Source organism: Oncorhynchus clarkii, chromosome 21 (genome assembly GCF_045791955.1).
Source record: "Oncorhynchus clarkii lewisi isolate Uvic-CL-2024 chromosome 21, UVic_Ocla_1.0, whole genome shotgun sequence".
Lineage (NCBI taxonomy): Eukaryota > Metazoa > Chordata > Actinopteri > Salmoniformes > Salmonidae > Oncorhynchus > Oncorhynchus clarkii.
The window spans coordinates 31,194,894-31,207,567 of record NC_092167.1 but is presented as its reverse complement, the minus strand read 5'-3'; the positions used below and the strand labels follow the sequence as shown (position 1 = coordinate 31,207,567).

Genomic DNA, 12,674 nt, shown 5'->3' with positions numbered 1-12,674 from the left:
TGAACTTCTGGAGAGAGTTTGCTGCACTGAAAGTAAAGGGGCTGAATAATTTTGCACGCCCAATTTTTCAGTTTTTGATTTGTTAAAAAAGTTTGAAATATCCAATAAATGTCGTTCCACTTCATGATTGTGTCCCACTTGTTGTTGATTCTTCACAAAAAAATACAGTTTTATATCTTTATGTTTGAAGCCTGAAATGTGGCAAAAGGTCGCAAAGTTCAAGGGGGCCGAATACTTTCGCAAGGCACTGTATGTAATGCGTTGTCATAATGAGTTTAATTTTTAAGATAACATATTCACTTAGACATTCACTTGGTGAAGGCTACAGTACTGAAAACCATTCAATACAACAATCATGTCTCTGTTGCTAACAAATACAGTCATGAGAGTTAATTACAATTCACTGTAAATGCAAGGCACTCAACGTATTCAAAAAGGTAAAAACATTTTTTATTCTGTGAACGGCATATTTTGGGAAATTACTTGAATTCCATCTGGTTATTGGGACCGACATGAATGCCATTTTGGACATGCGGACGAAAAAAATAAGAACAACTACAATCCACATGTAACAAAGGCTCTCCATCATATACTCTCTGATTACAACCTCATCAATGCCTGGCGAGCCCATAATCCTAATGCAACAGAGTACACTTTCTATTCACAGGCATAACTCAAACTCACTAATCAATGTCACACTATTATCTACATATATTTTCTTTAATCTAGAAAATTGAAATCCGACATATGAGCTTGTGTGATCACAACACCTACTACTGCCTATGACAGATTTCAGAATCTCCTAATTGTAACTAGGCCTTCAAAGAAAGGCATAAGGCCTTATGACATACTGTATATATGAGAATCATCAAAGGGAGAAAGAAGTTAAAGTAAGCAAATAGACAGTAAAGTCTAGGCCTATCTACAGAAAGTACACGTGTAAGATGCAGAGCATGCAGAGGGTTCCATATCTATGGGAGGCCCAACCTATGACCACATCCTGTTCAGCTCACAGTACATTCTGGTAGGGAGACTGGGGGCCTTCTGGGCGTCCAAACGCGATCTTATCATACAGAGTCTGCGGCTACATGTGACAGATAATCAAGAAGAAACTGTTTCAGCATCAAGAAAGGTAGTGACTATTCTCAAAGTAGACTACATAGTCTTCCATTCAACCACAGACATTTTACCATTATGACCATTTATATCTTACCTTGTTCAGTCTTGGGATAACCAGATCATTGACAGTTTCATAGAAGGATATTGGGTTTACATGACTGTTTGATCTTGTCTGGAATCAAAATACAGCCCATTACAATACAGTATATACAGCTTTAACACATTCAGATACATAATAATGACAATGCATACTTACATCTCTACTTCTTGTGTTGATCATAACATCAGCATATATTGTGTTGTCAGGTAGATCTGCTGTGTTTCATAAGAACAAAATGTCAACCAATCAGACACATTTTATACAGGATATCAACAAACATACCCAGGAATTAATGAGGGGTCTCACTCTTTTTCTAATTTCTAGCAAATCCCCCCAAAAATCTGATCAGCTGAAGAATAATTTTAGAACCACCTGAAATGTCACTTTAAGTATAGCTGAGGGCCCTAAGCTGTACATACCTATGTTACTTCGTCCCCTGCAATACCACACCGCCACAGCTACAGTGAGGATCAGCACCACAGTGCCTCCTACTGATATTCCGATGTAGATGGTATACCATGTCAGTCCTGTCACATATTGTACAACACACATGATTAGACAATACAATATGATAAAGACTAAATGGCTCTATATCATATACATCCAATGTAATCACATGCATTACATATTATATTTGACAACATCAGCGTATAAGCACACTGAAAAGTGTATGGAAGGGAAGGGATTATTATGATATCTAGGTACCTGGGGTGGTTGTGTCATTACTACACTTTGCCATCTCAAAAGCAGTTTTCCAACTGACTAGGTTGGAGGCGTTGCACTTTACACTGATGTCTCTCTCTGCTGGTGAGAGAGAGAAGTGAATCTGCTGGGCGTCCCCGTAGATCTCATTGTCTCTCTCCCAGGTGTAGGTAATGTTGGGGTAGGAGGACACGTTGCACACCAGCCGTACCGTACAGGAGTGGTTGGCCAATAGCTTGATGTCTGTGTGGATCACCACCTTGGATATAGACTCTGACCAACCAGGAGAGAGATAGAGACTCATAATCAGTCTTCTAAATGAACCCTACCATAGCCATACCACCAGGAGATAGACGACAGGATAAAACTTTAAAATGTGATGGATTTTTAACAAAGCACGGTGAGTAAGGTCAGTATAAAACCACAAAATCTGTGTTATAGTTAAAAGATCATAAATAAGAATTATATCAAAATTGGATGCAATAATGGTATTAAAAGCCTACCGTGGACCTTCAGAGTGATGGTCTTACTGCCAATCTGACCTTTGTCCTCTTCACCTGTAAGTAGAAAATCACCTGAGTCTTGTAGTGTCAGTTCTCTGACTGTTAAACTGTAGTTTTCGGCGTTCATCTTTAGTCTCCCCTCAAACTGGGATGCAGGTGAATATACAACCTCTGAATTGAATTCTGCAATATCCTTTCCCATAAACTTCCACACCAAGGATTTTATATGTTCTGTCTCTAAGCCTGCCAGCAGCTCCACGGAGTCCCCCACTCTCTTGTTGATGATCAGAGGAACACCCACAACTGAAACACACAAATACACACGTTATTCTGACATCAATCAATGGTTGCACACTATATTACAATGATCTTATTACTGTGTAATTATTCATGTAGTACAATGTAGCAAGTGTTGTAATTACTCATTGTTACACTCTAATACTTGTTACAGTGTGCCTACATGAATAATTACACAATAATATCCTGCAATGCAACGTCCTACCGAATCAATAATAGATAATAATGGATTAGATTTATATAGGCCATTTCCAGGTTTCATTTATACTGTACATGATACTTTGCATATTTTCACTTGATATATTTACGTATCTGAGTGCTTGGGTCCTATTTTACTTCATTAAAGTGAACTCCTCCCCCAAATTCAGTAGAACAGGATGAAATTACAGGAAAAGAGAAGTGGGGGGTGGATCTGATAACCCCTCCTCAGCACACAAGTACAACTCCCACTGTGTTAAATGTTTAATAATTCACCTGAAATGTGTCCTATACAACGCTGGAGGCATTATAAATACATGTCAGTCTGAAGTTATGAAATATAAACCCTTACACGAAAAAACATCTGTCATGAATTAAGGCAAAATAAAGTTACAACTCAATGAGGTGGGATATTTAGGGCATAACTTATAACTTAACTTTAGGGCATAAGCAGTTATCCTAGTCTGGCAATGTCTCATATTATGTAATAGAAACAATCATTTGATACAGTCCCATATCGCTTTAATTTTAATGAATGGCAGCCATTAGGTACAGGGTCTTAAGATCTGTTGCGATCTAGAAGCACTTGTTAGGTTCTTAGACACGGGAGAAGCTTAAACAAGTTGAATTCTTCCCAAAGGGTCAACACAGCTGTAGTCAGACAAAGACATGTTCCCACCATCACAAGTACATATGCTCCATCACAAGTATATATACTCCATCACAAGTATATATACTCCATCACAAGTATATATACTCCATCACAAGTATATATACTCCATCACAAGTATATATACTCCATCACAAGTATATATACTCCATCACAAGTATATATACTCCATCACAAGTATATATACTCCACAAGTATATATATAGTCCTCCTTCTCTCCAATCCTTACATCTTATGGTTCGACAGGAAAAGGGTAATAGGATAATAAACCATTATTTCTCCCTTCAGGGGATCTGACCTGACCTCAACCCCTCCTTCACCTAATGCACAGATGTCCATCCCCTTCCCCTATAGCAATCATGTGACCTCCTCCTGTCCACCCAACACATTCCAAAGCCATCTGTCCTTCTACAGAGACCCATTACCTTCTGACATAAAACGCAGTCTCTTTCACTACTCTATACACTATGCGTGTCTTTCGTATCTCAATTTTCAAAGTTTACCCCGAAACCAACACAATGCAACCACACCATTGGCACTCATTCAAAACTGCAGAATCACTTGTCAGGAAAATAACCTCACACTCAATGTCAACAAAACTAAGGAGATGATTGTGGACTTCAGGAAACAGCAGAGGGAGCACCCCCCCTATCCACATCGATGGGACAGTAGTGGAGAGGGTAGTAAATTTTAAGTTCCTCGGCGTACACATCACAGACAAACTGAATTGGTCCACCCACACAGACAGCGTTGTGAAGAAGGCGCAGCAGTGCCTCTTCAACCTCAGGAGGCTGAAGAAATTCGGCTTGTCACCAAAAGCACTCACAAACTTCTACAGATGCACAATCGAGAGCATCCTGTCGGGCTGTATCACCGCCTGGTATGGCAACTGCTCCGCCCACAACCGTAAGGCTCTCCAGGGGGTAGTGAGGTCTGCACAACGCATCACTGGGGGCAACCTACCTGCCCTCCAGGACACCTACACCACCCGATGTCACAGGAAGGCCATAAAGATCATCAAGGACAACAACCACCCGAGCCACTGCCTGTTCACTCCGCTATCATCCAGAAGGCGAGGTCAGTACAGGTGCATCAAAGCAGGGACCGAGAGACTGAAAAACTGCTTCTATCTCAAGGCCATCAGACTGTTAAACAGCCACCACTAACATTGAGTGGCTGCTGCCAACACACTGACTCAAATCCAGCCACTTTAATAATGGGAATTGATGGAAACTGATGTAAAATATATCACTAGCCACTTTAAACAATGCTACTTAATATAATGTTTGCATACCCTACATTACTCATCTCATATGTATATATATATGTATATATTGTACTCTATATCATCTACTGCATCTTTATGTAATACATGTATCACTAGCCACTTTAAACTATGCCACTTTGTTTACATACCCTACATTACTCATCTCATATGTATATACTGTACTCGATACCATCTACTGCATCTTGCCTATGCCGTTCGGTACCATCACTCATTCATATACCTTTATGTACATATTCTTTATCCCTTTACACTTGTGTGTATAAGGTAGTAGTTTTGGAATTGTTAGGTTAGATTACTCGTTGGTTATTACTGCATTGTCGGAACTAGAAGCACACGCATTTCGCTACACTCACATTAACATCTGCTGACCATGTGTATGTGACAAATAAATTTGATTTGATTTGATCGTGATATGTTCCTGAATATTGGTATTATGTAGGTGTTATCAAACAGTAATAAAGCAAAATATTCGAAATTAATTCTACAGTCAATACACACCGTTGCAAAGACCAACAAGGTAGTTAGAGAAATCTAATGGTTTTACTAACTTCATAATTCAAGAAAGCACATGAAATAGATATACAAAGCATGAACAGGATAAATCTTTTTTTTTTTACAGAACTTACCATAGTGGAGGTTGGAGAGTAGGAGAAGCAGTATTCCCTGTTTGGAGAAGGAGGAGAAGGGACCACCAGACATCTCTTTAAGGCTTTGACTGTTTCCTCTGGCTGTATGTACTTATCTATCACTGTCACTGGTAGCTAGCGGTTGACTAACCGATACACACAGAGAAGGAATAGTAGTGAAGAGAAAGAGCAGAGACGTCCTTTTGATGACGGCTGCTGTTCTATAAAATGATGATTGTATGTTAGCTGAAAAGGAAGTCACATTCTCTAGTTGCTCTCTGAAAATACCCCTTCACTCAGCTTGAGAGTTAGACGATGAGACGTGGGTGTGTTTGGGGTCTGTCACTGTGTTGATCAGTCTGATGGTGGTGGTTTTGGAGCATGTGTTTCCTAGCTGCTGCTGGTTGTGTGGTTAATGGTCGTGGTCCTGGTGTTTCACAGATACCGGTAACTTGTTACTTTATGAGCAAACCACTCAAAGTTGCAGAGAAAGATAGGGGGCTCGGGGGAAGAGAGAGAGAGTGAGACAGAGACAGAGAGAGAAAGAGAGAAAATGATATAGAAATAGATACAGAGAAAGAGAGAGAGAGAGAGAGAGAGAGAACAAAAGAGAACGAAAGAGAGAGAATGGGGGGGTTAGAGAGAGTGAGTGAGAGAGAGCAAAAATATCAAAGCAGTTTGTGTGCATTTTCATCTAGGCTTCGTATGTCTGCAGACGTGTTTGCATGACTTCTTCTGCATGCTCATAGGTCAGGGTGACTGGGGGACATGAAACACCTGCCAACTTTTTCTGAAGGTACTGGGTCCCAGGTTACTGACAAAGGCCCCCCTTCTATGTTTCAGGCAACATCTTGTGGTGATGTCACTTCCTGTGACTTGTGGTCTCCGTGGCGACCTGTTTTATTTTATCAGGAGCAGTGACAATGACCTGGCTGCCGGCTGTCTGTCTGATCACATACACATAAACACATAGACACAGGAACCCCCTAACTGGAACAGTGATCTTCCAGACCATGCAGGGACACTGGAAATAGCAGTCAGAGTCATACACCACTAATGTCATCATTCTTCGGGACATGTCTGTAGGATGAGGAGGCAATATGGGAGAACAGGTAGTCATTCATACGTAGGTTACTAGCTCCTCAGTACTCCTGCAGAGTAAATGACATCATAAAACTGAGAAGAATTGTTCTCTTCAGACACAATCTTCCCCAAAAAGTAATTCTGAAAATCTCAATGTGTCTTCAGCTGATGGGGTACGGCATTTGAACTTTGCTCATGGGGTATTTATGTTATATTCGTCAGGATTCAATGGGTAGATGTAATTAAGTCCAAAAATCGATGTAGAAATAGCAGATTGTCCCTTTAATTAACTCACACATTGTGGAGCATAAGATCTCTACTAGGCTGAAAGGAGTTTTGACCAAATTAGGTTGTATGGAAAAGTTGATGACGATGACAATATCCATTTACTGTAAGAAAGCACTCATACCATCTGGTGGATAAAAAAATTGCTTATTAAAAAAGCACAACGCAAAGATATTGTAAAAGTACAGGCCATTAGAAGAAAACGTGAATAATACATGTTGGAAATTCATATTCAAATATGTTAGTCTATCATCTGAATTACAGATATAATAAATCAAAGACAGTAGGTTTTAATAAAGTTACACAAAAAAAAACATAACAATGCAATACACAATACATGTAAGGCGTGCGTACTGGTGGCAGAGAAGTCAGGCGAAGGAGAGCAAAAACTGTGTTTACAATGGCACAGTTTCAAAATAAAAACCACCGGAAACAGAACAATATATCAATGGGTACAAAACCCGTCGCACACCAGAATAACGTGCACAAGCACTTACAATAAACAATTCCGGACAAGGACATGGGGGGAACAGAGAGTTAAATACACAACATGTAATGATGGAATTGAAACCAGGTGTGTGGGAAGACAATATAAGACAAATGGAAAATTAAAAGTGGATCGATGATGGCTAGAAGACCGGCGACGCCGACCGCCGAACGTCGCCCGAACTAGGAGAGAAACCAACTTCGGCGGAATTCGTGACAATACAAAGCAGACACAATTACTGTAGCTGCAGATAAGATCCATCTTCATTACACCTTATAATAAAAAAATCTGTTACAGTGAAACACAATTAAACCATGCTTAAGTATAATATACAGTGGGGCAAAAAAGTATTTAGTCAGCCACCAATTGTGCAAGTTCTCCCACTTAAAAAGATGAGAAAGGCCTTTAATTTTTATCATAGGTACACTTCAACTATGACAGACAAAATGATAAAGAAAATCCAGAAAATCACATTGTAGGATTTTTAATGAATTTATTTGCAAATTATGGTAGAAAATAAGTATTTGGTCACCTACAAACAAGCAAGATTTCTGGCTCTCACAGACCTGTAACTTCTTCTTTAAGAGGCTCCTCTGTCCTCCACTCGTTACCTGTATTAATGGCACCTGTTTGAACTTGTTATCAGTATAAAAGACAACTGTCCACAACCTCAAACAGTCACACTCCAAACTCCACTATGGCCAAGACCAAAGAGCTGTCAAACTGTCACATGTCACTGTCATATGTCGAATACATTAATACATTTTAAAAAATGATTTACCTCTAAACATATCTAAGTGGTTTGTTGTAGAGTTTGAGACACTGTGTGACGAAACAAGGTAAACATCTGGGGTTTGTTATCGACCCCTTCAGTTCAGGCCTGTAACTACACCACATTCTTATGGATCACAATATAGAAACTAATATGGTGATTGGTCCATAGCAACAACATAACCTCTCAGTCTACTGGGTTTGCCCTCTTATTCCTTCCTCTCTCTATGTCATCATATTAGTTCAAACATGGACCACTTCTGTATGGGTTCATATCAATAGAAGTCAAATCTGGATGTGGTTTACAGAAGACTGACATCAATATTTTCCAAGCAATACAATGATGATAGATGCAACAGTGTAGCGGCTCAGGTTGGGCTGAAATCTCTGCCCAGCCTCCCTCATACTCAATCCATGGTTGAGCACATGGTCAACCAATGTGGCCCTGATCTCATCTGAGACAACTGTCCTTCCTCGTTTTCTCTCACTATTCTGTCTCTTTCTATTGCAATCCCATAAAAACAGACTTACATGACATGGTTAATTGTAGAGCATTACTTGTCTGGGTGTGTTTTAAGCCATTTATTTTCTGAAGACCTTCACAGGTATATAGACCATTCATTGCAGGACTGATTCTGTACTCAGGCTCTGTTTTGGAGTAGACTGACTTCCCACTGTTATAAAAATAATACTGAATCTCTTCTCCCCCCTGTATGTCACATCTGAGAGTGACAGTCTCTCCACTAAATATCTGGGGCCTGTTGGGTTGGAGGGTCAGAACAGCCACAGGTCTCTCTGCACAAACAAATATTATCACATTAGGTAACCTAGTGGTTAGAGTGTTGGGCCAGAAACTGGGAGGTTTCTGGATCGAATCCCATAGCTGAAAAAGTACAAATATGTCACTCTGAGCATTTAACCCAATGTTCAGAGCTGAGAAATTAATTTGGGGTTCGTCTTGTCCTTATCAACTGACACTGGTACTGACCAGCCTGATCAGAGAGAGAGAGAGAGAGATGGTGGTGGTTTTACTGGTCTGCCTGGAAAGCCATTCTTTATGTATTAACCAGGGGTACGTCCAGTCTGTGTAGTTTGATATGACACACTGCAGCTTGACTGTGTCTCCTGAGTAGTGACTATCTTCACAGAGGCTGTAGGCAGAGCTGTGGAAACAGTTCAATGAAGACAAATGCAGTTAGTGCACCAATCAGTTAAAAGTATGATCTTAGTACCATGCACCATATTTCTTCAATTATTACATGAAATGAGATTGAATTAATGGAGGAATCTGAACAGCAATGGTAGGCAGACCTTGAAATAGCCTTCTTAAAATGGGGCCCAATGTCAAGTTATTATGGGCATGGAGGCATTGATGTGAGTGAGAGATAAGATGATATACCTATCACCGTCAGTCTGACAGCATCACTCCACTAGGATGCTTCTTCTGATCAATATGTTTACCCAGACAACTGTAGTCACCATTGTCTGAAATCTTAATCCCACTGATTTCATATTCATGCTCCCTACTGAGGAAGTCTACATCATCCTTGCTCCATGTGTATTTCCAGTCAGTGACTTCTCCCCTCTGTATGTTACATCTGAGAGTGACAGACTCTCCACTGAATATCTGGGAGGATTTGGGTTGTATGGTCAGAACACCCATTGCCTGTCCTGCACAAAATAAAACCAGCAATTGCTTAATTCGGGATCGGTGGCCCTTCCACGGGACGGTTGAGCTAATGTAGGCTAATGCAATTAGCATGAGGATGTAAGTAACAAGAATATTTCCCAGGACATAGACATACAGTAGGGAGAACAAATATTTGATACACTGCCGATTTTGCAGGTTTTCCTACTTACAAAGCATGTAGAGGTCTGTAATTTTTATCATAGGTACACTTCAACTGTGAGAGACGGAATCTAAAACAAAATCCATAAAATCACATGGTATGATTTTTAAGTCATTAATTTGCATTTTATTGCATGACATAAGTATTTGATCACCTACCAACCAGTAAGAATTCCGTCTCTCACAGACCTGTTAGTTTTTCTTTAAGAGGCCCTCCTCTTCTCCACTCATTACCTGTATAAAAGACACCTGTCCACACACTCAATATAACAGACTCCAACCTCTCCACAATGGCCAAGGCCAGAGAGCTGCGTAAGGACATCAGGGATAAAATTGTAGACCTGCACAAGGCTGGGATGGGCTACAGGACAATAGGAAAGCAGCTTGGTGAGAAGGCAACAACTGTTGGCACAATTATTAGAAAATGGAAGAAGTTCAAGACGACGGTCAATCACCCTCGGTCTGGGGCTCCATGCAAGATCTCACCTCGTGGGGCATCAATGATCATGAGAATTCCATGCTATTTCTTGAGGAGAGTGCACAATTTTGAACATGAAAAGTTATTAATAAACAAATTAGGCACATTTAGGTTGACTTGATACAACATTTTGAACAGAAATGCAATGGTTAATTGGATCAGTCTAAAACTTTGCACATACACTGCTGACATCTAGTGGCCACAATCTAAATTGCACCTGAGCTGTAATAATACATTATGGCCTTTCTCTTGTGTTACAATAATGATAGTACAAAAAAATACAAAGTAACAGTTGTATTTTTCTTTGTATGATCTTTTACCAGATCTATTGTGTTATATTCTCCTACATTCCTTTCACATTTCCCACAAACTTCAAATTGTTTCCTTTCAAATGGTACCAAGGATAATCATATCCTTGCTTCAGGGCCTGAGATACAGGCAGTTAGATTTGGTTATGTCATTTTAGGTGAAATTTTGGGGGAAAGGGGCGGATCCTTAAGAAAAAAAGGGGCGGATCCTTTTGAGTCACTCAAAACACAAAACATGTCTATCCTAAAGCAGCTTTAAAAATGACAAATAAAACATTTGATGAAGCATTAAGAGATGGAGGCTTGATCAAGTGTACAAATATATATAATATCTACCACCATCGTCTTCAGAGTGTCCAGAGTAGATGTGTGTACTCAGCACTACAAAAAAGAAATTCACATTGCACCAATATAAACTTGAAATAAATAACAACATGCCATATTCATGTTACTGTTATTAGTCACATGCGCCAAATACAATTTGTGTAGACCTTACAGTGAAATGCTTACTTACGAGCCACTAACCGACAGTGCAGTTTCAAAAAACATGGATAAGAATAAGATATAAAAGTAACAAGCAGCAGTAAAAAATAACAATCTATACAGGGGGGTGCTGGTACAGAGTCTAGGGTGGGTGGAGTCATCCAACCACTGAGTTAGCCTCAATCTTTAGTTCCTGAGTGATGACCTGGTTTTAAATGCACACCACCACACTAACCAGGTCTGCATGGCATCGACTAAACAAGCTCAGGTTTTCACAGAGATGCAACATCAATGTAGAGTGGTCACATTCTTACTTCATATCTCCACCATATTTGCTGCAATTTCCTTTGAGTGCCATTTACTAAGCTTTTGCACTGTTTTCTCAATACGGGCACACCAAAAACACCAAAAACAAAGCTAAAGCATGAAACTGACTTCATTTCCATTAATGTCTTATTCGTTATTCTCTTAAAGGCTTTTTAAATGAGGTAATTAGTCTTCATACACAAACACATGTTGAAATCATGAATCCATTTTTATCAACAATTTACCTCTAAAAATAACTAGGTGGTTTGTTCTAGAGTGTAGAGTGTGAGACACATGTACAACATGTGTGAAGAAACCAACATGGGGAGAGACAGGTTACAGGGGAAATCAGTTAAAAGCATAACTATTATTGTGTTTACTAAGGAAAACATCAGGGATTTCTTATCACTCGCTTCAGGACTGTATCTACTCCACATTCTTGTGGATCACAATATAGAAACTAATATGGTCACTGGTCACATAGCAACAACATAACACCTCAGTCTACTGGGTCTGCATCTTTGGTCCGACAGACGATTACATCAAACCCAGAATGCATTGTGTGTCAACAAACACGGCTCCACATATAGCTGGAATTAGCTTAGCTCATCATGATCAATACAACTTTCAAAAAAGTAATAATATGCGCCCATTACAATCTATGCAAGAATCGGGATGTATGATTTATCCCCGGGACTTGAAAACATGTTAATAAAATAGTAAATGTATTTTAAAAATTACTACACAAAACACTTCCTGATAGTGATTTATTGATACAAGTAGCACGTGCCGGCAGTCAATCACGTAACCTCTTACTCCCACTCTGGGCCAACCACTGTCGGTTAGGGGCTCGTAAGTAAAGGCCTTTTGGTTTTCAACCAGCAGATTGAGTTGTGAGACTCCGCTCGAGAGCTCATCCCTCCCCGCAACTGGGAGGGGTCAATAGGTCACATAGCAACAACTTAAACCCTCAGTCTACAGGATCTGCCCTCTTATTCCTTCCTCTCTCAATGTTATCATATTAGTACTGACATGGGCCACATCTCTATGGGTTCGTATCAGTCAACTTAGAATGTGGTTTACAGAAGACTGAGAGCACTATGGTGCATAGAGATGTTGTT

The 12,674-nt window shown here is 39.8% G+C and overlaps 1 protein-coding gene across 1 annotated transcript; it reads right to left on the bottom strand.

The window, feature by feature from the left end:
* Positions 1-777: 777 nt before the first annotated feature.
* Positions 778-5,714, bottom strand: LOC139379396 (SLAM family member 8-like). The gene is made up of 7 exons (XM_071122203.1): positions 5,504-5,714; positions 2,425-2,727; positions 1,925-2,194; positions 1,639-1,746; positions 1,376-1,434; positions 1,214-1,291; positions 778-1,084 (listed from the first exon to the last, which is right to left on the bottom strand). The coding sequence occupies exons 1-7, from the start codon at positions 5,574-5,576 to the stop codon at positions 1,010-1,012; spliced, it is 966 nt and encodes a 321-aa protein (XP_070978304.1). The 5' UTR covers positions 5,577-5,714; the 3' UTR covers positions 778-1,009.
* Between the last annotated feature and the right edge of the window lie 6,960 nt (positions 5,715-12,674).